This window comes from Osmerus mordax, chromosome 14, assembly GCF_038355195.1.
Source record: "Osmerus mordax isolate fOsmMor3 chromosome 14, fOsmMor3.pri, whole genome shotgun sequence".
Classification (NCBI taxonomy): domain Eukaryota; kingdom Metazoa; phylum Chordata; class Actinopteri; order Osmeriformes; family Osmeridae; genus Osmerus; species Osmerus mordax.
In genome coordinates this window covers 401050-428634 of record NC_090063.1, presented here as the reverse complement: position 1 = coordinate 428634, position 27585 = coordinate 401050, and the positions used below count along the sequence as shown (strand labels likewise).

General features: G+C 44.6%; 1 protein-coding gene across 1 annotated transcript in view; it reads left to right on the top strand.

Annotated features, from left to right (window-relative positions):
- The window catches only part of LOC136956299 (leucine zipper putative tumor suppressor 3), a 28759-nt gene extending 2137 nt beyond the window's left edge, over nucleotides 1-26622 (top strand). The window contains exons 4-8 of the mRNA XM_067250192.1: nucleotides 820-955; nucleotides 1693-1884; nucleotides 2100-2330; nucleotides 25816-26085; nucleotides 26146-26622. Of these exons, the coding sequence (XP_067106293.1) occupies nucleotides 820-955; nucleotides 1693-1884; nucleotides 2100-2330; nucleotides 25816-26085; nucleotides 26146-26622 (1306 nt within the window). The remainder of the gene's footprint in view (nucleotides 1-819; nucleotides 956-1692; nucleotides 1885-2099; nucleotides 2331-25815; nucleotides 26086-26145) is intronic.
- The last annotated feature ends 963 nt before the right edge of the window (nucleotides 26623-27585 follow it).

The following is a 27585-nucleotide window of genomic DNA, read 5'->3' as shown; positions in this document are numbered from 1 at the left end:
GAAAAAACTCTTTTGACCAGATTATCCTGTAAACTGGACTGTGGGTGTTATTTTACACTTTGCTTTGAGAACAAATATATTAGTAGGAGATAAACGGTTTGGTGTAAGCTTTTATTTGGAAGTACAAGGACATTGCTACATTGGGATAAAGTTATTGTAAAAAAAAAAGAAAATATGTGTTAAAAGAAAATATGTGATATTATAAAATATGATATGAGTATAAAAACATACAAATGTGTTTGTGCCTAGTCGGTTTCTAATAAAGAATAACTACACAACCTTAGCCCACCCCTTTAGATAAAAGAAATTGCTTTTGGGTGAAATATTGTGGGAGGGAGATATTTTGTGAATATTGATTTTGGGTGTCACAAGCCATGCATGAGTATTAACCATAGGGGTTTAACCCCTTGTGTTATCTTCGGGTCATTCTGACCCATCAGTCATTGTGACCCACCGTCGTATTGCGACAACTTTACCTCATACAAAAACAAAGTGAAGCATTTTCTTTTAACCGTTGGGCTGTCACAGACCCCCCACATTGCGAAGGTTAAAAGAAAATTATTTTTATTTGTTTTTGTATTGGTTAAAAGTGGGTAAACACAACGATGGTTCGTTATGAACCTTTGGGTCATGTGACCCGAAGGCAGCACAAGGGTTAACAAAGAAAAGTTTTGGTGTTTAGTTACTTTTCAACATTCTTCTTCAGAACCCACCTTGGTGACAGGTGGGGACCATTTTGTAAAAAAAAAAAAAATCCAATTTCTCCTACAATGGAAAAATTCACCTTTCTTCTCCTGTTCTCTCTCTTCTCCTCTGGTGCTCTCAGGTTCTGCACATGCGTCGTAACCTGGACCAGAGCGAGGCGGCCATCGTCCAGGTGTTTGAGGAGAAACAGCGTGTTTGGGAGCGCCAGATGGATGAGCTAAGACAGAACTATGCCTCCCGTCTACAGCAGGTGACTTCAGAGATTATACCAGATGAGGTTCAAATCTTACCAAAGTTGACCAAAGCACAGACCAGCTTCTTGAAGTACAAACAGTTTTACCTGGGTCTATATTCACTGATAAAAGTGTCATATGTGTTTGCCAAATGGCCTTCGGTCCTCTTCTAAACCCAAAATGCCAATGTGATGAGTTTCCAGCATTCCATGGTTGCAATTAAAGTTACAGCAGGCAGTCATGAACTTCACATCTAGGATCAGATTCCAGTGGGATTTGAAATTACGCTATCTAAGCAATGATATTGCATCTGAGTCAGGTGGCTGAGTGGTTAGGGAATCGGGCTAGTAATCTGAAGGTTTGTCAGTTCGATTCCCGGCCCTGTCAAATTACGTTGTGTCCTTGGGCAAGGCACTTCACCCTACTTGCCTCGGGGGGAATGTCCCTGTACTTACTGTAAGTCTCTCTGGATAAGAGCGTCTGCTAAATGACTAAAAGTAATGTAAATGCATCTGTCAAATTTGTGACAGATTTCTGCCATAAAAGAAAATGCATAATCCTCTTAACCCCATTGATTGAGAATTTCAATATTTAATATAGCATTTAACCAATACTTTTCCTTGGGAAAACATTTTCAAGAATCTGTAAACAGAATAAAATACTAAAATACATTTCATATATTGTTTGATATTTCCTGGCATCTACTTGATTTCATGGCCCCATATCTTTGCTAACAACTATCAACTCTTTGCAGGTTACACGGCGAGCACAGCGTTCCCAGAGTGCCCTGCAGGCCCAGATCAGCCGCCTGTCGCAGGACAAGCGATGTCTACAGGAGGAGATGGCCGCACTGCTAGCGCAGAGGGAGGATCTTGAACGGAAGTGTCTAGATTACAGGAAGGAGCAGGCCGACATCCTGCCCCGCATTGAAGAGACCAAGTGGGAGGTGAGATTGGCATGTGTGTGTGAGGGGGATCAGGGAGTTCAAGTAAATGTGTATGTCCGAGGGTCTGGGGGTTAGTTTGGATGTTTCTTTAAACAACCCTTCTTTTTCTCCAACTTATTTTCCTTTCCTCTTAACCTTCCCTCCACCCACAACCACCCCTCCAACCCCAATCTACACATCCCTCCACACATACCTTTTCCACCCCCATACCCCAGGTTTGCCAGAAGGCAGGGGAAATCTCCCTTCTGAAGCAGCAGCTGCGGGAGAGCCAAGCAGAGGTGACCCAGCGGGCGGGCGAGATGGTGGCCCTTCGGGGCCAGCTAAAGGAGCTCAACGCCCAGCTGAGGGAAAGGGAGGACGCCATGCTGGGCCTTAAGGATTCCTACACCAGCAAGACCCTAGAGCTGGATAGGTGCGAGGTGGAGCTGCAGAAGACGCTGAAAGAGGTGACATGCGGTGGGGTGGGGGTCACACACACACAGGCATACATGAGGTTGCTCTATTGGCGATTGGTCACTGCATGGATCAAGGTCAAGCACTGACCTTGACATACATTCTGGCCAGCAGGACCAGCCGTGCATACCTCCAGGGCATCATCCATATGTACACCCCAAGTTGGGCACATCGCTCTGCGACATCGTGTTGTCACATGACCCCTAGACAGAGAAAGAAGGGTTCTCGCACACCTACCATGCGAGAATTAACTTCGAGAATTAATTTGATGTCGTCCATCTCCTTGAATTTCTCGCTGACTTTAAAAATCGACTTGGGGGCTCTCTCTTGGTAGGCTATGTTTGCACGCGTGTGTGTTGTGTGCAATGCGTGACAACTTGTTTCTCTCAAGCAAACAAAACAACTACGGGCATGCTAGCTCAACAGATCAATCCGGTTATTTTCATTAGTTTTCATCAGGGTAACCATATGTAAAGGCCGTTCGTTACCAACATTGTGTAATTATAAAGTCTACAACTTTACAAATGTGCACCGTAGTCTACAATTAATGGAGTAAAATCTTAATAACATGTTTTCTTATTCAAATATATCAACTAATATGGTGTATTTCATCATCATGCAGCCGATTTTGCAAGCGTCTCGCAGAAAAATTTGATTGCGGCGCTTCGCAGCCAGTGTGGTCGGCCCCATTTGATAACATGGGCGCCGAAAGAAAAAAGGCGCCGCTTCCAGGCGCGTCGCAGCAGATCGCAGCCGATCGCAGGCAGTGTGTCCCAGGCGCTAGGCTATAGACACTCCACTTGCTAAACCCACTTTACACAGTTCAGGGACGCAAGTTTGATATCAGCTTTCAGGGACATCAATAGTTAATGTGAGTGTAGTTTTTTAGCATTCATTTGAGCGCAAATTTAAAAAAAATTGAGCTTCATGTAATATTGTTTTTATGTTTTAGTCAAAATAAGATGATCTGTAGGCCTATCATTTAGAAACTTTCTTTAGTTTTGTAATGCTTTCTTAGCCTACCTCAATTCTGACTTGTGCGCCGAGACTTCTGTGTGCGTGCTGCAGTGACTATCTCTTTGGCTCTCGACGAAGGCGGTCGCATTTTTCTCTCCTCCCCTCCCTGACCTTCCCTGCTTGGCTGTGTCTGTGTCTTGTCTTGTCTCAAGATACTCTCTCATCATCGCTATCCGAAACTAGAAGCATGGAATTAATTAGCTGGTCTCTCAGTGCTATTGACACCATCTTCTCGAAGAGAAGCTCGGATTCGGGGGAACCCAACTGTCCGGAAGGCACGTTCGCAGCTGGCTGCACGATGGACGCGTGTCGTGTGTCTAGCGGCGCTTTCCGTGGAGGACGTTGAAGACATCTTCATATTCGGAACCATGATTACAGGCTTTCTGCTGTTTGGAATAGGCGCTGGCTTTGTATATCGTAAAATTAAGGAAACGGCTGCAGCCATCAAAAGCCCTGTTAGGCTGCCCGATATGATTGATGCGGTGGGAAGAGTTGTTGGAGCCTAGACTGTGAACTAACGCAGCATTGATTACAACAGGGATAAGTTTGCGGCTCTGCAAAGGAAGATGGAGGACATGGAGACCTTCCTGAAGGGTGGACGTGAAAATTGAGTTGCGGCTACTCGTCAAAACAACTACCCCAATCTTATCCACTTTCGGCCCCGTAACCAACACAGGCCGTCGCTGGAAAACAACTCCCCTGGAGAGCGCTGAAGCGAGACTATCTTGCTCCTCCCTCCCCCCCCCCGCCCCCCACCGACATCTGTGGCTTGGTCTCTGCCCGGGTCATGACCAAGGATGTCTCCTGGCCAACACAATCTGCATAGGGAGAATCGGACTGATTTTGGCCTAGGTCGAGGGCGCCAACCCAGACCTACTCACACATTAACTTTCACCTACTACAGATATCACCACCCCCCCACCCCCATCCAACGCCTTCGCCTGCTTGTTTCCCCAGGGTGGCTGGCGGGTCTTTGTCCAGCGCTTACCATGGCTGCAGGTCCAGATGCTGCTTGTCTACCCCCCCACTCCCCGTTGCAAGTCACGTGTTTTTGTAAATGTTGTTGTGCTTATGTGCTGAGGTTTTTGTCTATTCCCACACTGTACTCCTCTAGGAGCATTGTCTGGGTGTTGCCTTTTTCTTTCCTCCTCTCTCCTCATGTTATGTTCGTCCTGTCTACCCCCTTGTCATGTTTGTGTATTAGAAACTGCAAGTGGCAGCTCGGATCTAAGATGGATTCGAGAGACCGCAGATAGAGTGCGGCTAGTTTGGTTTGTTAAACGTTTTAGATCAACACTTGTATTATTGTTTTTGTTGATTTTATGTAAAGCACTTTGAGCTGCAATTCTTGTATGAAAAGTGCTATATAAATAAAGTCTTACTTACTATTTGGCAAGCTCAGAAGAGCGCGCTGACATGGAATTCTGCGTGCATCGGTTTGTTAATCTATTATTAATGCATTGACTAATGAAGTAAATTGTTAAAACTCAAACTTTATATTTTACTGGGGCACAGCAGATTTATACTGGGGCATGTGCCCCACTAAAAAGGGTCTAACGACGCCCCTGCTGAAAGGACTCTGCTAGTGACTTTTGTCTTAGTACCGGCACTGCCGGGGGTCTGTCTGAAGGATTTCCCTACTCCTCCTCTCTTCAAGTTCTCCTTTTCGTGTGTTTTAATGTGTTTGTACAAGTTGGGGGTGTTGCCACAGTAGCGAATAGTTTTCCGACGCACACCGCCGTAAAATAATTTCACACAATGTTCCTCTTTCTTTCTGCCATCAGGACATCTCACTCATGTACAGCCAAAAGTGCCTACTCTGCTGATTGGCTTGCACTTGCTTGCGCAAGATGGCTGGACAACATCAAACTTGGGCAGGAGAGGAGGAGCAACGTGTGCACAAGAGATTGGAAGGAACAGCATATTACTAGCTTCAAATCTTATATTAAACATTACATTTCATGCTAAATAAATAAAATCCTTAAACATCTTAGTATCGATATTTTTAAGTGAGGATCGATCCTTTTGATACATCAGTATCAAAAGTATCAATATTTTAGGATCGATCCACCCACCCCTAATTTTTGCACTGTGCCTGATACAGTCCATTCCTTGATGGGAACCACAGCAGGGGGGAACCATCAGGGCCCTCTAGGCCCTCAGAGAGGGCCTAATATATTTAAAAAATATATTATATCAAATATATATTTTAAAAGTAATCTGTTCAAATTTTATTTGATCATTTCATTATTTGACAATCTAAAGAGACAATGTTTCTTAAATAAACCCTTAAATCCTGCCTATTCAGTTTGTGTTAGAATGTTAAGAAAAAATCCCCTTTTGTCATCCTACCATAATTTTGCAGCCTCCGTTGTTGGGAGGAAAATGCTATGCAGCGCTGTGATTGGTGGTCCAGCTATGAATTTACAGAGGGACGATTAATTGTAATTCCATGAAAGACTAATTTCCATTGACAGTAAAATTGACCAATCATATCTTCCCTCTAAATGGGTGGGCTTTGTTATCGCTAACTTCATGACAAGTTCCGCCTGCTGTGGGGAACGCAATCACAAACTAATAGAATATAGCTGCAGGCAGCAATGGCGGGTTCCTCCTCAACATTGCAAACTTTTGCAAAATTGACATGATACAGACATGTATTTCATACATGTACACAACATTTCAAGACAATTGGAGCATTGGCTGATTTTAAGTCATGTTTCGAAATTCTTCACAAATTGTCACTGTAGAGAAACATCCATGCTGCCGACATTATGGGTTCTATAGACTTTTTTGTTCCCCATGAGCAATAAGGCATGCGTACCACCTTTCAGACATCTTGGCCTGAGGGGGTCAAAATGCCACCCTTTTGAACTTTGAAGCATGTTCTTTAAGGCCACCTGTGCTCTCGTCTCGCCCATCATGCAGAGATCCATTCTTTATAAGGTTTGACTGCACAATAACTTTATGAAAGTGAGGATACACTTTACTAAAGGAAGTGTAAGTAGGTTATGTACTACTACTGCATGGTCTGCCCACCCACACACTTTCCCCATCCATGCTGTTTCTTCTTTCCCAGCGCAGGTCACGCCAAGGCATAAATGCAGCGGCCGCATGAGGTTTAGAAGTAGCCCAAAAAACATACCTCACGCTGCAACACTTTTCAAAGTTCCCCGGGACTGGTTAGGAAACCATGGATATTGGAACTCTGCCTGAATTGACCTCTCTCTAGAATCTCAGTCAAACACAACTGACAGGAGTCATGCGGGCAACTGGACCAAGGTAGAGCTAATGTCCAGCTGCTTGCAAGTGTACTTTGTGATGGTACAGCAGCCTGACAATACTTTTACATAGTCAGACTCTCTGACCCCATTAAACTACACAACATGCACAATCAGGGTGACCAACAGGATTATCTTAACTAACAAACAATAACATTACACACATTTAACTGAACGAGGTTGTGTATTGCATGCCGCACTATCTGATCAAAATGACAGTTCTCTCTACAGTCAGAGCTCGCGCAACAAGGTGGAGCGTAAGGGAGATACCCTTTCCAAAACTTGTAAGGGCGTAATAGTTTGTGAAAGACCCAGAGAAACACAAATATCCAACAAGGCAAAATCCCGTACAATTTTGGAATCCCTGCCGGACGCATTGTTAAGGTCTCGAAAAGAGGACATGTCCGGGTAAAAAAGGACATCTGGTCACCCTCCTAGTGACGGGCTTGTGAGAAAGAAAGTTTGCACTTATGGGACAGATAGCAGTTACAGATATACAACACAGATGAGAGTGAATAAGAGATAATGGTAGTGGATGGTGTTGCACTGTTCTGCTTCTCTTTTTCGCCACTCCTATGAAACATTTCTGGGCACCACTGCTTTTGCCTGTTAGTGCCTGCAATGCTGGGAAGAAAACTATATGACAACAATAATGTTTAATGTAACTGGCCTTTCTTACAGTACAACTGGCCCCAGCTTGGCACCCCAATGGTCTAGAACCTCCCCTAGCTGCATTGCAAATCAAGACAAGAGCCTTTTCATTAGGCCCAGTGGCAGATGCTGTTTGAGGTTGTCAAATGTCACCACTCATGGACTTCTGCCTAAATTGACATGCACGAACGCAAAGCAATGAGTTTCAACAACCATTAGCACATTTACTCTATTTTTTTACTTTACTCTTAATGCAAGACTATTTTTAAGTTATTGTCTGAAATTCTCTGTCACCAACTGTCTATGGAGGAACCCTCCCTCACTAAATTGCTTTGGTCATGCTTTCTTAAAAGTCTATTCCTTAGTTTAAAGGTGACATGACATGAATACTTCACTTTAGGAGGTTATTTAACATTAATATGAGTTCCCCTAGCCTGCCTTTGGTCCCCCAGTGGCTAGAATTTTCGATCGGTGTAAACCAAGCCCTGGGTGTTCTTCTCCGCCTTTCAGAAAATGAAAGCTCAATTGCTCTGTGTGAAAATCTCCTCTTTGTTACGTCACAAGGAGGAAGGTTACCTCCCTTCTCTCTGCTTTGCCCGCCCAGAGAATCTGGCCCGCCAATAAGAAACCGAGCTATGACCGTGCAAGTGTTTTTATCCTAGAGAGACATCATGGCTTGCAAACGAACAAAGCATTATATAGCAGCCATATGCCATGGTTGAATTGGTCTGTGCTTTGGTGCTTCTATTTTGGTATCTGGTGGGTGTGTATGCAAGTCACGTGGGTATTGGCATAGGAATTAGTGAATGAATATATGCACCTGGGCACCTGTGGTAGTATGGCAAGGGGGTGAGTAGGGAGAGCACATTTTCTGTTGACCGCTCAATATGCTGACTATTGGAATTTTGGATTAACTAAAACGCTTACTTAATTTTTATCTGCTGTCTGATGAAGAAAGTGTTTGTCCGTCTCTTCATAAACGGAGTGACTAAGTTCAGTTGAGTTCTGGATTTTAATACGTATTTATCAATCTGCAGATTGGGAGAGAAAACCAGTCTTCTGACCATAAATGACAACACAACACCAAGCTTAGGTCTCAACCAGGTCTCTCTCCGCTCCGAAAGCCGGAGGACCATCTTTTATAGGGCACAAGAATGTAAACATAGATTGTGACAGTCAGGCAGGAATGACGTTACAACAGTCTCAGAGAAAAAGATTCACTGCTCCCAACACATAACAACTCTCACACTAGAGAGTTCATAGTTGGAGCTCTCCTTGTAGTCATGACAAGGACCGTTTCTCTATTAACCTGACACATAGACACAATATACTGTTATTAATAGCAAGCTTACATGATAAGTGTACTAACTAGTATCCAATGACTAGTTCTAATGATTAGTGATTAATGTAAGCACACAGGAAATCCCAATTTCTTCCACATTTCCTGTTCAAGAAATATATGTATCTGCCCATAAATAAACAGAAGAACGTAACTTCCAGAGCGGACATTGAAATTGTTGGCAGCGCGTCACTCAAGTGAATCTCCCTTACTTAGCCTCTCAGCGACATGCTTGTGGTCGCTACATTTGTCAACAAAAAAGTGGATCCGCGTTGGCCTAGTAAATGCCAGACATGATGTGGATGTGACTGAACGAAGACACTTGGAATCACCTCGGACTGATCGTGAAAGCCAGAAGACTTCGCCAAGCGAACTCCAGACCGGTAGGCCTGTGCACATGCATTCATAATTGGATAGAACGCAGCTGTGATTGTTTGGAGCTTGTTCCCTTTGGGAACGCTGTCTGCTGCTCGTGAAAACTTCTCTAAATTGGATACATTACCGTTGAGAAGGGTATAATGAATTGTTGAACTTAAGGCTTATATATGCTTCTGCGTTTTTCGAAAAACGGACACATGGGAACGCCCTCTTCTCCGAGGAACGCCCTCTACGAGCTCTCCGTCAGCCCTCGGAGAGCCCCGGAGAGCTCGACGTGCACCTCCTGAATTTTCTAACTATCCGTCGTGAGCGACGGAGAGCTACGGAGCCCCCCTTGGCTGTGATTGGTCAGGATTAAGAATCGCTTGCGTCAGGGGCGGGGGCGGGGTTGCCGGGATAAACAGGACGAACAGAATCCTTTGACCGCCATTGCTGTAAGTTTTCACAATTCATATTTCAGCTAAACAGTACATGTAAATCAGCATCTGAATTAAAATGTGACGAGAAATGGGCAGTGTAGTTGCTGAAAATGTGCGTATTTTATTGATGAAACGGCTAATTTGTAAATTTGCTCCGACTTCTCGATAACCTAGGTAAATAAACACTCCACGACGATTTACAAAAAAACGTTGCGCCACCTACTCTTCTGGCGGTGAATTGTTTTCAGCACCCACAGACTACGGAGAACCATAAACGCTGTCTATCCGTCCGTATCCGTGCGCCCGCCCATCCGTAAACGGAGACGCAGAAGCATATTGCGGCCTTTAGGTTATTGACTGTTGAACTGCTATACTATATGAGTGACGAAAACGAAACCGTAAATGATGTCCCCGACTCTTTACCTAAACGGGAAGTCAAACTCACTGGAAAGGCTTTGATGGGCAAAATTGAAAGGCTTCAAAAGGAGCGTAAAACACATGTAAATAAAATCAAAAGTTTGATTCCTGCTACGAAAGAACTAATGAAACAAAATCAAAATGCACAACAGGTGAACTTCAGGCTGCAAGCTCTTTTACAACATTATGATTCTGCCCTTGAGTTACATGAAGCACTATTACCGTTGTTACCTGATGATCAACAAGCCACACAAAATGACTGGTTCTTGAGTATTATAAAATATAGCGATACATTCAAAGGTTCTGTGACACAGTGGTTAAATGAAATTGAAGTCCCCCTTGGTGAAACAAACTCTGTTTCTATTGAAAATGATCAGACTATGAAGACTGTTGAAAATGATTGCGCCGTCAACATTGAAAATAATTGTGCACATTTTCTCGACTTTGGAATGAAAGCTTCATCTCAGGAGATGGCACAATGTACCATGTTGGAAAACCAAGATAATGTTTGTCATCCACAGCTATCAGCAAAAGACCTTGCAATGCAGGGAGATCCGCAAGACACTGTACAACCAGCTGACAGCATATCAAATGCTCCAAGTAGAACCTCTACATGCTCTTCTGTATCAAGCACCTCTTCTGCCCGCATTAAGGCTGAAGCTGACCTGGCAGCATTAATGGCGCGACAAAACCTTATGCGGGACAAACATGCACTGGAGGAGGAAGAAGAGCGAATACGGAAACGTAAAGAGAAGCTTAAGCTGGATGAGGACATTGCAGCACATATGGCTAAAGTGAGTGTGTTGAGGTCTGCAAGCTTGACTGGTGCTAGAAGCACTGCAACGAAACAATCAAATGGCATGAATTCATACTTCAGCAAAGCTCAAGAAAATTCAAAGAAATGCAATGCTAATGCCGCCCCATTTATTCCTCAGTCAATTGAACCACCTAAAAGGATTGTGCTAGATACCGGTGGCGATCCTGTCACAAGACCTAAAGTGAGAATGGCCATTCACACTCAGATCAAGCACTTTACCTCAGAGGACCGTGCACGCAAGCCCAATCTTCATTCAAATCACTCTCAACATGGGAAAACCATTAAAGGACCCTCCATTCATAATGAACCAAGTAACGTTTTTGACGTCATGAAGAAGCAGAATGAAATAACAACTCTTTTGATGCAACAACAGCAGCTGTCATCTTTGCCTAAAAGAGATATACAGGTTTTCGAGGGTGATCCATTGCATTTTCACTCTTTTACGAGGGCCTTTGAGAGTGGCGTTGAAAGCAAGTCTAATAACTACGTGATTGTCTGTACTTCCTCGAACAATACACTAGAGGGCACCCAAGAGCACTTGTGAGAAGTTGCCTGCATGTTGAGCCCGAGGAGGGCTACGCTCAAGCGAAGGCCTTGCTACGGAAACATTTCGGCAATGAGCAAAGGATTGCGGCTGCATACATGGAGAAAGCTCTGTCTTGGACTCCAATTAAGCCAGATGATGTCAAAATACTACAAGATTACAGTCTCTTCCTCAGAGGTTCCTGTAATATTATGAATGACGTGCAGTATATGTATGAACTGGACATGCCTGCGAATATGATTGCAATCATAAAGAAGCTGCCATACAGGCTAAGGGATCGCTGGAGAACTGTTGCATGTGAGATACAGGAGAGACGTCAGGGAAGAGCTACATTCAGTGACATCGTAGACTTCATTGAAAAACAAGTACGAATTCTAACAGACCCTGTTTTTGGGAATATTCAAGATACTCCACCAAGTAAAAGTCTAACTAGAACTGCCTCAAGGCCCATACAGAGACCCAACAGAAGTCGTTTTGCTACAACCATGAATACTAGGGACATTAACACAGAAACAATGGAATATATACCAGAACGTATTTTACCAACGAAATTCTGTTTGTATTGTGAAGCTGAACATACACTTGAGTCATGCCACCAGCTGAAGAGAAAGACTCACAGGGAAAAGATTAAGTTCCTAATGGAAAATGGTGTTTGCTTTGCCTGTTTATGTAAAGGAAACATCAGCAGGGACTGTAGAAAGCGCCTGTCTTGTCAAGTGTGTGATTTAAGACACCCTACACTACTTCATATTCCGTCAAGGGGAAGGCAGACAGAACCTGAAACCGAACAAGAGCTAGGTACTGCAGTGGATAAAGCTTTGGTGTCTAGTGGTCTCACTGGGGCTGGTGATCATGAATGTAAGCTTCCATAGTGCCAGTGCACATTAAGTCTATTAAAAGCAATAAGACTGTGATTACTTATGCTTTCCTTGATCAAGGCAGCACTGCTGTGTTTTGCACAGAGAATTTGATGCATAAGCTCAATCTCTCAGCAATTTAAAATGGATTTCCCAGAATGCGGCCAGAATGAACAACCTAGTCTGTCAAGGGAAGATCAAAACTTTATGAAGTTGGTCACAGATTCTGCCCAGCTTTTGGATGGCCACTACCAGATCGCTTTGCCTTTGAGAAACAGTAAACTGAGTATGCCAAACAACAGAAAGGTTGCAGAACAACGCACTGTAAATCTGCGGCGACGATTCCTTAAAGACACATCTTTCAAACAGCAATATACAGCATTTATGCACGACATTATCTCTAAGGGATATGCAGAACAAGTCCCCTCGGAAGAACTGGCCCGCGGTGATAGAAGATTGTGGTATATACCACACCACGGTGTATACCACCCGCGGAAGAGAACACTCCGTGTCATGACTCCGACTAGCTCACTAGTCGGAGTCATGACCAGGTTCAGGAAGGAACCAGTGGTGATCCTGGCAGATATAGAGTCCATGTTTCATCAGGTCAGGGTGCCTCCTGAAGACATGGATCTGTTGAGGTTCCTCTGGTGGCCAAATGGGGACATGGCACAAGAATTGGTGGACTTCAGAATGAAGGTACATCTTTTTGGTGCAACTTCGTCACCTAGTTGTGCTAATTTTGCCCTGAGAAAATGTGCAGAGGATCATGCAGAGCAATTCAGCCAGGAAACAATCGAGAAAGTATCACATTGTTTTTATGTGGACGACTGTCTAGCAGGAACGGCAACTGATGAGAAAGCTGTGAAACTTTATCATGACCTCTTGTCCATATGCTCTAAAGGCGGCTTCAAATTGACCAAATGGATGAGCAATCGACGTGCTGTGATTGAGGCAATACCAGAAAAGCAAAGGGCAAAAGATATGAAGAACTTAAGTTTGAGCCATGACATACTTCCTGTGGAGAGAGTGTTGGGGGTACAATGGTGCATTCAATCTGATGCTTTCAAGTTTAAGATAGTGGTCCCAGAAAAACCTATAACCAGAAGAGGTATCCTCTCAGTTGTGAGTTCAATTTATGATCCTCTAGGAATCCTGAGTCCTGTTGTCCTTACTGCTAAGATTATTCAGCAACAGCTGTGCAGGAAAGAACTTGGTTGGGATGATCCTATTCCACCATTAGAGTCAAAGGAATGGACACAGTGGCTGGAAGAACTCAGTCAGTTGGAACAATTCCAAGCCACAAGATGCCTGAAACCACCAGACTTTGGAGAAGTCATCATGGCACGCTTACATAATTTTTCAGATGCATGCGAGGATGGCTATGGTGTGGTGACTTACCTGCTTTTGCATAATGCACATTTAGAGGTACACAGTGCCTTCGTCATGGGTAAATCCAGGGTAGCACCATTGAAGTCTGTTTCTATACCACGCATGGAACTTATTGCTGCTACAATGGCAAGCCGCATGGACACATTCTGGAAAAGGGAGTTGCATATGCAGCTTCAGCCATCAGTATTTTGGTGCGATAGTACAACTGTGCTAAAATACATCAAGAATGAAACGTCAAGATTTTGTACGTTTGTTGCCAACCGAGTCTCTGAAATTCTCAAAGTATCTCAGGTATCTCAGTGGAGGTATGTGAATACCACTAGCAATCCAGCAGATTCAGCCTCTAGAGGATTACGTGTAGATGTGTTCCTTAAGAATATTACCTGGCTGTCAGGACCCGAGTATCTTCTGCATCCTGAACAGGACTGGCCCGTGAACCCAGATCAAAGTAAACTCCTACCAGATGATCCAGAGGTCAAGGTCAGTGTTTTAGTGAATGCTGTGCATTGCTCAGAGCAGGAAGATGCTACCTCTCGTTTAATCAATCATTTCTCCTCCTGGACTCGATTGAGAAAGTCTGTGGCATGGATCCTTAGGCTTAAAGGTCTTCTCAGGTCACTTTGTAAGAGGAAGCAAGTAAGCCCAAGTGAACACCAGGGGCCTTTCACAGAACAAGAAGCAGGAATGACTAAAGCCCATACATTAAGTGATCTACTGAGCATGGATGAGCTAAAAAACGATGGAAATAATCAAGTTTTGCCAAAGAGCAAGGTTCCCCGATGAACTTGATAAATTGCAGAGCGGTATGTGCGTTAGTAAGAACAGTTCCATCTTTAAACTTTCTCCTGTGCTGGAAGATGACATTATAAGAATTGGTGGACGATTAAGTAAGGCTGCTATGCCGGAAGAGGCAAAGCATCCCATCATACTAGCTAAAGACCTCCATATCTCGAGCGTACTTCTTAGACACATACACAAAGAAGTGGGCCATGGTGGGCGCAATTATATGTTGGCAAGGTTGCGTCAGAAGTTTTGGGTTACAGGCGCTTCTACAGCTACAAGAAGTATCTTGTCCAAGTGTGTTGTCTGTCGCAGATTGCAAGCAGTGCCAGGGTCCCAACAGATGGCTGATCTGCCTGCGGATAGGGTCTGTCCAGACGAAGCACCATTCACCTGGGTAGGAGTGGATTACTTCGGACCCTTTGAAGTCAAGAGCCGGAGGAGCTTGGTGAAGAGATATGGAGTAATATTTACCTGTCTGACCATACGAGCCATCCATATTGAAGTAGCGTCCTCTTCGGATACTGATTCATTTATCCACGCATTACGACGCTTTATAGCGAGGCGTGGCCAAGTTCGGGAACTGCGTTCTGATAATGGGACAAACTTCATTGGAGCAGAGCGTGAGCTCAGGCCAGCTATTGAAGGTTGGAATCAGGGCCGTATCAATGATATGCTTTTACAGAAAAACATCAAGTGGGTCTTCAACCCCCCTACAGGTTCGCACCATGGGGGAGCATGGGAAAGACTTATAAGGTCAGTACGTAAAGTATTTAATTCTACAGTGAGGTCACAGAATCTTGATGAAGAAGGTTTCTATACCATTGTCTGTGAAATAGAATCAATCATAAATGGACGCCCACTTACCAAGGCATCTTCTGATCCTAATGACTTGGAAGCACTGACCCCTAACCATCTGTTGCTGTTGAAATCCTCTCCATCCCTACCACCAGGGGAGTTCCATAAAAATGACATCTATGCTCGCCGCCGCTGGAAGCAAGTCCAGTATATGTCAGATTTATTTTGGAAGCGGTGGGTCCAGGAGTATCTACCACAGTTGCAGGAACGGCAAAAGTGGTGTGACAAGAAGCGCAACTTCACGGTGGGGGACATAGTCCTCATTGTGGATGAGACAGCGCCTCGTAATTCCTGGATAATGGGAAAGGTCATCAAAACGTTCCCAGACAGAAGAGGTCTTGTACGAAGGCTGCTTATCAAGACAAAGACAAACCAGCTGGACAGGCCAATAACTAAGGTCTGTCTTCTACAAGAGGCGGAAGCCTGAAGAACTCTTGCTTGCTTGTTTGTTTGTTTGTTTGTTTGACGACTGACCAACCAACTTACTGGACAGAGAGTGATGGTAAAGATCACTCCGATGGGCTATGTGCTTGAACTTCTGGCCCAGACTAGACTTGCACCCTTTGAAGAAAGAAGAGCCAGCTGCCTCTTGGAACACACAAGAATACTTATGTGTATTGCATGACTTTGATGTTATAGTGCTATGTAATGTTAATTATTACAACTATGGTTGGTAATAATAAGGGGCTGGAATATAGCGGCCATATGCCATGGTTGAATTGGTCTGTGCTTTGGTGCTTTTATTTTGGTATCTGGTGGGTGTGTATGCAAGTCACGTGGGTATTGGCATACGAATTAGTGAATGAATATATGCACCTGGGCACCTGTGGTAGTATGGCAAGGGGGTGAGTAGGGAGAGCAAATTTTTTGTTGACCGCTCAATATGCTGACTATTGGAATTTTGGATTAACTAAAACGCTTACTGGAAGAATTGCATGTATTTTTTATATCGCCACTTTGCACAGAAGCACTTGCAATTTTTATCTGCTGTCCTGTTCAAGAAATATATGTATCTGCCCATAAATAAACAGAAGAACGTAACTTCCAGAGCGGACATTGAAATTGTTGGCAGCGCGTCACTCAAGTGAATCTCCCTTACTTAGCCTCTCAGCGACATGCTTGTGGTCGCTACACATTACATTTGCTCAGTTTGGATGTACAAAGGAAAACAAACCGTTTTTACAGTTCCTTCATCCGAGCCTCTGAAGACCCAATATCTTAATTTTGTATTCTCTGGAAATGCGCCTACACAACTTCTGTTGTAGGCGCATTTGTTTTGTATGTCTGCCCCAAACACTTCAGCCACGACTGTTTCCTCAACTTGAGCTAATACAAAACTTGCCTTGCTGAAATTAAATTCTGGATCAGTACTAACTCTCCTTCGTCCAGCTACCAACTTCGGACAAGTAAGTTAACTAACGCTATATCATTTTGTAGCTTTACTGTATATGGTTACCTAGCTTGCTACCCTTAGAATGTGGCTGTAACATTAGCTCTGCAGCTAACAGCTGAGTTACTGTCGCTAATGGAAAGGTATATAGCATCAAGTATGTGTGTGAATACACATGCTGTAACGCGAGTGTTGTACACTTCTTTGTTATTTGGATAACCGTTCTGCTGTTGGTGTTATGGCGCGCGCGATATCCGCCATTCCCCTCATTGAAATGACTGACTGTGTACCTCTGCAAACCAGGGTTATCAGATGAGAATGGGCAAATTCGAGGCATCTTACAGCAACGGGGCTACAGCCATTGCTATACATCCATTGTAAACATTAGCGCATGGAGCCGCCCCTCCGCTCCTCATTAGCATTTAAAGCTACAGACACCAAAACAGCGCGTTCTGAGGAAAGCTCCTTGTGGCACTGCTAGTAGTGGCTGTAATTCTGCACCAAGGCTGAATTTCGGGAAAGAGACTTCTGATACAGTATTAGGGGACCCCTAAGGCCTATATAAAAGCATCCAAAAACAGCATGTCATGTCTCCTTTAATTGTGCCAAAGAAGAAGATAAAATGACCAAGCTGTGTTTGGTTGATTCAACTTTATAGTTCTGAAAAATAAGACCTTCTGTTTCTTTTAACAGTAGAATTAGCTGTGACCAAACTAGCCACAGAATGGCTATTAGTCCAAAATGGCCAATGAGTGAAGGTGGTGCTTGGTCAGCCCACCCTTTACAGAAACTCTTGTGTGTGCGTCTCCCTAAACTCGCGCGCGTGTCAGGGGCCAGTATGTGTGTGTGAGAATTTAGAGCGCGCGCGCTGGGGAGCAGAGGGAGACGGCTAATTTGGAAGAAGCCCTAGCCATTAACCAAGCATGCATATTTCAGGATTGTCAAGTCTTCATATGAACTTGTGATTGAATCAGAGTATCAGTTTTTGACCGGCGGATTTGTAAATCATTATTTTAGCATTAGCGATAAATTAGCTTTCCTTTATTTCAATCAATTTTGAAGATATAAAGTTGCCTTTGCACATGGTAACATGTTGTAGTGTCTTCCTCGTGACATACCAAGTTTGGTGTTGATATCTCAAAGATTTGCTGAGATATGATCCAACTTCCTGTTTGGTTGCTTTGCTGCCGATTTTGATTGGCACTAACGGACAAACGGTTTTGAAAATCAAAATTCCACATATAACTTCAGTGAGGGTTGCTCTGACGATGATACATGTCAATTCTGGGGAAGATTGGACAAAGATTTTAGGAGGAGTAGCGAAAAAACTTGTTTCCTTAATCTTCATTGTACAGAAAAATCCAATATGGCGGCCGTTATAGGTCCTTGAGGCTTTTTTTTCCCTAATGAGCAATAAGGCATATATACAAAATTGCAGAATTGTGGGACAAATGGATCTCAGATCCAAGATGGCGCCGATGATGGCTGCCTCGGTCGTTAGGTGCGCTCTTTTTTGTCTTGTTTTGTCTGTTAATTCAGTGTTCTGCCAAGATTTCCGGGGTTCTCTAACTAGAGAAGTACTTCTAAACATCAGGACTACAACTCCTGTGGATTTATTTCCCACTTTTCTGCTTCCAGCGGCGGAATTAGTGGGAATTATAGTCAAAGCCACCCTCGGCTTTGTCCTAGCAGCGAAGCGCCGTAGGAGAGGCAAACGAGCCGGTGCTCTGGTGCGACTCCGTCGGCGTGGGGCACGCACAGCGTTACCGGGGATATTTCTCTCCAACGTGCGTTCACTGAGCAACAAACTGGATGAATTTCAGCTACTGGTGTGGAAAAACAGAGACTTTCATTCATCTTCCGTTTTGTGCTTTACGGAGACATGGCTGAGTGAACTGATCCCAGACTCTGCGCTACAGCTAGCAGGTTTCAAACTGCTGAGAGCGGATCGTAACCCTGTGCTCTCTGGCAAAACGAAAGGCGGTGGTATTTGTTTTTACATTAACTGTGGCTGGTGTGAAGATGTGACAGTGATTCTGCAGCACTGTTCTCCTGATCTGGAATCATTTTTTATTAACTGTAGATCTTTTTACTCGCCACGAGAGTTTGCATCATTCATTCTGGTTGGCGTCTACATGCCTCCGCAGGCTAGCGTCAACGAGGCTCAACGTGTGCTCGCCAGCCAGATACTGAGTGTGGAGCATTAAAATCCGGATTCCTTGGTTATTGTGCTAGGCGACTTTAACAAAGGCAATCTCACTCAAGAACTCCCAAAATATAGACAATTCATCAAATGCCCTACCAGAGAAGGAAACACCCTGGATCACTGCTACTCTACAATCAGCAAAGCATACCATGCGGTCCCCCGAGCAGCACTGGGTCACTCTGACCACGCCATGGTCCACCTGATTCCTGCATACAGGCAGAAGCTAAAGCGCTGTAAGCCTGCTGTGAGGACATCAAAACAGTGGACCAGTGAAGCTATGGAGGATCTGCGGGCGTGCTTGGACTGCACTGACTGGGACATGTTCACGACTACTACCAATAGTCTGGATGAGCTCACAGAGGCTGTGACATCATACATCAGCTTCTGTGAGGACTGCTGTATACCAACACGCACCAGGGTAAGCTACAACAACGACAAACCCTGGTTTACAGCTAAACTCAGAAGGTTGAGGTCAGAGAAAGAGGCCGCGTTTAGGAGTGGGGACAAAGACAGTTTCAAGGAGTCGAAGAACAGGTTTAGCAAGGCGGTGAGGGAGGATAAACGACTGTACTCAGAGAGACTAAAACACCAATTCTCTGCAAACGACTCTGCTTCTGTCTGGAGAGGGCTCAGGCAGATTACCAACTACAAGCCCAGAGCCCCCCACTCCACTAACGACTCCCGCCTGGCCAACGACCTGAATGAGTTCTACTGCAGATATGAAAGACAATTGGACAGTCCTGAACTACCCCTTCCCACCCAGGAGGCCTCCCACCTCCCCCCCCTCTACAGTGACGACTCTCTCCATTCAGGAGGGTGAAGTTAACAGACTTTTCAAGAGGCAGAATCCCCGCAAAGCAGCTGGGCCGGACTCTGTCTCTCCAGCCACCCTCAAGCACTGCGCTGACCAGCTGTCTCCGGTGTTTACCTACATCTTTAACACCTCCCTTGAGACATGCCATGTGCCAGCCTGTCTCAAGTCCTCCACCATCATCCCTGTGCCCAAAAAGCCAAGGCCAACAGGACATAATGACTACAGACCCGTCGCCCTGACCTCTGTAGTAATGAAGTCTTTCGAGCGCCTGGTGCTGGCACACCTTAAATCCATCACTGACCCTCTACTGGACCCCCTGCAGTTTGCCTACAGAGCCAACAGGTCTGTGGACGATGCAGTTAACATGGCCCTCCACTTCACCCTACAGCACCTGGACTCCCCAGCATCCTATGCCAGGATCCTGTTTGTGGACTTCAGCTCTGCCTTCAACACCATCATCCCTGCCCTGCTTCAGGACAAGCTCTCCCAGCTGAACGTGCCTGATTCCACCTGCAGGTGGATCACAGACTTCCTGTCTGACAGGAAGCAGTGCGTTAAGCTGGGAACACAAGTCTCTGACTCCCGGTCCATCAGCACCGGATCACCTCAGGGCTGCGTCCTTTCTCCTCTGCTCTTCTCCCTGTACACCAACAGTTGCACCTCCAGTCATCCGTCCGTCAAACTCCTGAAGTTTGCGGACGACACCACCCTTATTGGGCTCATCTCTGGTGGAGACGAGTCTGATTATAGGTGGGAAGCGGCCAACCTGGTGACCTGGTGCAGCCAGAACAACTTAGAGCTCAATGCTCTTAAGACAGTGGAGATGGTTGTGGACTTCAGGAGGAACACAGCCCCACTCACCCCCATCACCCTGTGTGACTCCCCAGTCAACACTGTGGAGTCCTTCCGCTTCCTGGGCACTATCCTCTCCCAGGACCTCAAGTGGGAACTGAACATCAGCTCCCTCATCAAGAAAGCACAACAGAGGATGTACTTCCTTCGGCAGCTGAAGAAGTTCAACCTGCCAAAGACAATGATGGTGCACTTCTACTCAGCCATCATTGAGTCCATCCTCACCTCCTCCATCACCGTCTGGTACGCTGCTGCCACTGCCAAGGACAAGAGCAGACTGCAGCGTATCATCCGTACTGCTGAGAAGGTGATTGGCTGCAATCTGCCTACCCTCGAGGACCTGCACACCTCGAGGACCCTGAGGCGAGCGAGGAAGATTGTGGCCGACTCCTCCCACCCTGGACACTCCCTGTTTCAGTCACTCCCCTCCGGCAGAAGGCTGCGGTCCATCAGGACCAATACCTCACGCCACAAAAACAGTTTCTTCCCTTCCGCTGTTGGCCTCTTCAACAAGGCCAAGGGACCACACTGACTCAAATGACTTACTGCCTAAAACACTCTGCTTTTGCACTGCACCATAACATGGTATCTTGTACATTTGTATTTTTTGTAATATTTGTATTTTTGTATTTTTATATTGTAATTTACGGCAACTTATATTTATCCCACTTAGTACTGCTAGTTTATGTACCCTTAGTATAGTTAGTCCACATATTAAAATTTTAGGTATATGTTTATTGTATGCACCTTCCTGCCAAAGCAAATTCCTTGTCTGTGCAAACTTTCATGGCGAATAAATCCCTTTCTGATTCTGATTCTGATTCTGATGCAAATGGCATCACTTTGAAAATTGTCAAATTGAGGTGTGGCCTGTAGCGCCACCTTCTGTCTAAAGTGACCCATGTTTGGTAAGGTAGTTACTAATGTGCTGCAGTTTCAACATGCCAAATTTCCCAACTTTTTTACAGTTCTGGTCTAGGGGCTGCCATTGACTCCCATTGAACAAGAATAATAATACCACCAATAAATATAGCTGCAAGCAGCGATGCGGGTTCCTCCGCAAAATATTATAAAAGTATACATTGTAGAAGATGGAGAGTTGGACAACAAGAGAGCAAAACTACTTCATGTTTGGCCAACAACAATAGACTGGATGGGGATTTGAATTTACGAGCATTAGGTTATAAGTCAGTCTGTCTATCCTCTCTGCTACACAGCAACTGTTGAGATTTCAAGAAAAGAAAGGGCAGAGTATTAGCTTTGGTCAGCTTTGGGACAAATGTTAAACGGTTGACATTTCAATGTAAAATTGCGCATGGTACTTCTCAATGATGTCATCTTCAAGCCAATAAGGTTTGAAAAACCATCAGTAAAAATTATATTTGATTTATTGACACAAAGATATTGAGGTAATGTGGACATTTACAAAAATACACCCCTTTCAGCCATTTTGTATTGCATTTCTTATTCCATTTCACCCTATATAAAGACATCTGCCCACACACAATCCCCCATCCATGTTTCACTCTCTTCCAGCACAGGTCACGCCTAAGCAGAAATGCTGCGGCAGTCACATGAGGTTTAGAAGTAGTCCAAAAACATGCCTCCCACAATTGACACACTTTAACCACAACACTTTCTTCAAACTTTCCTGAACATGGCTTGAAAACAGCAGATATTGAAACTCTTCTTGAGTTGATCTATTTCCAGAATGTCAGTCAATGCACAGTTAACAATAATCATGTGGGCAACTGGGCTAGGTCAGAGCTCATGTTCAGCTCGTTGCGAGAATAGCCTGTGACAGTACAGCAGCCGACTCTCTTGTCCCATTAAACTACACAACATGCACAATCAGGGTGACCAACAAGATTATATTAATTAACAAAGAATAACATTACAAACATCTAACTGAACGAACACAACAACTGAAATCCCTCGCACGGCTGTTGTAACCAAACTATTTTCCACAAGTCTTTGCCTATTTGACATGCCGCACTGCATGCTGGGTAGCCAATGGCGCTAACGCTGATTATCTAGCTGTGATTTGAGTATTAGGGGTCTGTGTTGCTCTCAGCATCCTCTGTTGCATCCTCTGTGACGCTCAGTTGTGAAAAATGAAGCTTTTTCCATCTACACTTGATACAGACTTCAGTTTTGACTGTGAAATGCATTGGTAATACTTACATTTACATTTTGTCATTTAGCAGATGCTCTTATCCAGAGCGACTTACAGTAAGTACAGGGACATTCCCCCGAAGCAAGTAGGGTGAAGTGCCTTGCCCAAGGACACAACGTCATTTGGCACGGCCGGGAATCGAACTGGCAACCTTCAGATTACTAGCCCGATTTCCTAACCGCTCAGCCACCTGACTCCCCAAAACTTGAATCCAAATGTATTGGAGACCCATGCAAAGTCACTCAAACCACTGGTTCGATTGCAGGCTCTGGAAAGAGTATTTAGCTCTAAACTGCGCCACAGAATCAACACCGGCCGCCACATATTGCGTTTCGTTATAAAAAAAAAAAAACACGCAGCGCATTCCGCATTCGTTCAGATGCATTTCCTTTCCCTGCTCTCCGTCCGTCTCTCGGTCGCTCACATACAGACACACAGTCACAACGTCACAAAGTCAGCACACGTTAGGAACGACGCATAGATACGCAGTTCTAGGCAGACAGCGATATCAGCGAGCCGTCAGCATTAGTACCATAGCTAAAAGTCTAGGAAAGTTGAGGCTACTTTTCGCTAGGTACCTATGAACATGCCTTAATCTGCTAGACAAGTGGGTTCCTCTTCGTTCTTTTGGTGAGCAATCTCACGTGCCCTACTTAACAGCGTCATGGAGCCGACCAGCTAAATAGTTATTTAGCACTAGCGTTGCTACCTGATAGCTGGCAGCTCCGTTTTTCTCCTAGATTCAGACCTAGCCCTGGTAAATTGTAGAGCTAGCTAACTACTACACTTCTGTAGTAGTGCAGTAACTACTACACCCCACAATTTCCCCAGAAATCTTTTCAGGCTTCAACCAGTGCTGCTCAAGCAGAAAGACAGGGTCAGGGAGAGAAAGAGATGGCTCTAGATTCATTAGGCATTGAAGAAAGAGTAGGATAGGAGGACATCATCCAACATGCTGCTGTGAGAGCCAGCTGAAGCAACAGGTGAGGTGGACAAACAGATGTAGAAATAGGCAGGTAAGAAAGCAGGTCTCAGGATAAGGGAACTCATTTCTATTCTTCCGTTTCTGGCAGATAGGTCTTGAATGGGGTGTGAATTTTGTATAGGGTGTTAAATGTTGGGCGTGTGAATCATTTGATTAATATTATTTAATATAATACAGTTCTTTGTAACAAATTATTAACGAAGGGATTATTTTTACCCCCCCCCCCCACACACAAATTGCTTTCTAATCTGTGGGAAACTGCTGGCTATCTTCAGCAGGCTCTTGTCTACAAAAAGCAGTCCTCCCTGATGTTTTTGGAGTAGAATTGATTGAAATACAGTCACTGCCAGTGAGCGAACCAAGTCTGACCCTGAGGCTCACGTCAAAACAATGCACTCTCACTCAAATTGCAAGTTTTCCACAAATCACTAAAATAATATGACCATCTGGCTAAAAGCACAATTCCCACATCTCTTGAGGCTCCCCTGCCCTTTTTTGGGGTAAAATTTACCGAACCAAAACATGGCTGCCGCTTAAGCCTATGCGGTCTCCCTGGGTCAGAACTCACTCCAATTACAAAGACTTTCACGACCCAAATCAACATTCCGAGCCTACAGGTCTGTTGGGAATTGCTTTTTCTCCTAAATGCTGCCCTCCTCAACAATTTGGCGAAGAATTTGCAGATATGCAAAATGATTCACAATTTATAAACACAAAGGAAAAAAGATAGCTACTTTTCGAGTTCGGTTTTCCGTCACTTCAGACTCACGATCTAAAGGTCTAAAAGTGCTCAAACCTTCACCATAATTCAAGAATAGTGTACTTTCACGAACCCAATCATTGATTCTAGCTTACAATATGTAAAAATAGGTGACATGACCGAACGTGGCTGCCTCCAACACGGCTATCAGGCGATTCCAGTTGAAAACAACAATGGCCGCCGAAAAATAATTTATATTCGTAATGGCGAGCTGCGATTAAAGCGAAATGAAACAGGAGTAAGGAGTGAGGGTGGGGTCTTGGTCAGACCACAATTTCCAGAAAGGATGTGTGTGTGTCTCGCCAAGCTTGCGCGTGTGTCAAGGGGCAGGATGAGTCTGAGCGCGCTGTGGAACAATTCAATTTTATTCAATCATATTTTGACATATCAAGGTGAAATTGCGATTGGTACTTCAGAATGATGTCATCTTGAACCCTATTAGGTTTGAAAAACCATCAGTCAAAATTATATTTGATTTATTGACACAAAGATATAAAGTCAATGTGGACATTTACATAAATACCCCCCTTTCAGCCATTTTGTATTGCATTTCTTATTCCATGTCACCCTATATAAAGACATGTATTCTACACATCTGTAACAAATTTCGATTGGATATATGGTTCATGAAGAGAAGGGTTTTGAAGGTTGTACCAAATTTGGAAAGTACAGCAAATCTATCATGGTGGACCTTATGGGTTCTTGAGGCTTTTTTGTTCCCCATGAAAAATAAGGCATGTATACCAATTTTCAGGCATTTTGGAATAATGGGGCGCTGGGGAAATGGCGCCACATATGGGCGTACGTGGGCCACTAGCCGTCTGGGAGTAGTGAGTGACCTGTTGTATCATTGGGCCAAATTTGGAAAAGTCGGGTTGAGGACTTTTTGAGCTATTGAGCCATTAACGGAGAAGAGGAAAAATAATAATAATAGGAATACTAACAAAAACAATAGGTTCCCTCCTACTGGAGGAACCCTAATAATACAACCAATAACGATAGGGTTCTCCTACCGGAGGAACCCTAACAACTAACGTCTGCTTGCCGCGAGTAACGTTCCCGCTAGTGTCCCGCCGTTGTCAAGGTCAACCCTTAATAAGAAGTCGGAGTTAATCGGCAAAGGAAAACCTACGCCAGAACTTAATTTTGTTCAGAAAACCAAAGCTTTGAGAAATAATGTTAGTGTTGTGCAGAATGACCGGTCAATCTGTTGGCTAAATGTACCAACGCAACGTAATTTTGCACAATTACCGTGAATAGTGCCGCAAGCGCTGGCTCAAATAGTGAGTAATGACCAACACAATTTCATGAAGGCCTTAATGCTGTGTGCGCGCTGTATCGTGTTTTTTTCCAAAGAGTAATTGGGGTCAGAGGGCCAAGGCTTAAGAGTCACGGTTCGCTACTGAACCACAGAAATACTGTTAGAACTAGTCGCCAAATTCTATATGCACTTTTATATGTCACTTTGGAGAAAATCATTTACTAATTGAAATAACTAATGACTGATTCTTTTTTTGCCTCCCTCTGCCTATTTTGTCTCCCTAGGTCTCCCTGCTTAGAGACAAGCTGGGTGTATTTGAGGCAGAGGTGTTATGTCTCAAGCGGGCTTTGGGGGAACTCAGCATGGGTGGAGGTGGGGGAGTTGAGGCCATTGGGGGAGGTGAAGGTGGGAGCAGGGGAACATCCAGGACAAGGGGGGGGCTTCCCTCCCCACACAGCCCACAAGAGGCCTCTGCCTTCTCTTATCCAGCACTCCCTCCACCTCCTGTGCCACCTCCAGATGCCATGCTAAGCCTCCAGAGTGATGAGGCTAAAGTCCAGCAGCGCCAGGAGGCCCACCAGCGTCAGGAGGCCTATATTCACCATGGCCAGGAGGCCTCATGGGAAGAGGCAGGGGACCTGCGCAGGCAGCTAGAGCGCCTTCAGGGCGAGCTTCGTCTGGAACGGCAGCAGCGCGAGCGACAGGCACTCAACTTCAAGAAGGAGCGCCACACATGGATGGATGAAAAGGAACGTGTGCTCAAATACCAAGCGCAGCTGCAGCTTAGTTACGTAGAGACGCTGCAGAAGAACCAGGCTCTGGAGCTCCGTGTGGGGCAACTGGGGGGCAGGCTCAGCACCTCTTCCTCCATTGCCAACACCCCCTCTACCTCCACCTCTTCGCCACCCCCAGGACTGGCTCTGGGCCCCATTCCCCTGCCTGCCCCTGCCACCCCTTTGCCCACCCTCTCTTTGTCCCCCTCCCCACCTCCCACCACTCCCGAGGACAAAAAGCCCCCCTCCCTCCACCAGCTGGCTCCTCCCTGGCCTGTTTCCACCCGTCTGGAGAGGATAGAATCCACCGAGATCTAACTTCTACAATGAATGTGGTTTTACAAACACTTCAATTAAATTCATATCAAGCATTCTCCTCATACCATAAACCTACCACTGTTAAACAAAATTGTAATAACAGAATTTATTCAGTGCTACTAAATAGCACTCCTGATTACTACTTACTACACTGGAGTGGTCCTAGGACGCACTGCACTATGGGATGACGTAGAAGGGGCATAAAGGATTTTGGGCTAAACAGAGTGGGTGTTTTTGGAAGGGGGTGGTGGCGGGGGGATTATAGGGCTAGTTGAGGGGGGGCCATATTCAAATGTTTGTGTACTGACGGAAGGATTTACTTAATTGATGGTGCTCTGTTCTCTCCCTGTTATACATAAACATACATAAAACATAAATGAGCCTGGACATGATTGTGGTGAAATGTTGGGAAGATATTCAAACACTATTTGTTTGGGGATTGGAGTCAAACCTTAATAACTATCAGCAGATACAAAAAGAAAAAAAGATAGAAACAAGCAGGTCAAATACATATTTATTCTTTACAAAATCAGTTATTGGAGCAACTTTAAATATCACCAAGTCTCAAATTTTTCACGACTTTTTGGCTGGCCTAAAGGCATATTGGGCACATGATGTCCCTGATAACTGGTCTACGGCTAGTTCATACTGTGACATTTTCATGGTAAACACCATGACTGTTGGAATGCTCTGAAAATGTAACCTTTCTTCTTCTTTTCTTTTGAGAAATCCCTGCTCTGACATGGCATGGTGGGGAGCAGATAGACAAGCATAACCGTTCAAACTATCCAATCAGATTTGATCAGAGACTACCTCAAGGAAGGAAATAGGAAGGTGAAAGGGATGCATTTTGAGGGTTTTGAAACATGGCCCTGAAATTAGGTTCAAGGAGTTAATATACAGATACAAAAGGGGGATATTTATCATAGTTTATCTTTGTTTATTGGTGCTATAAGAACAGAC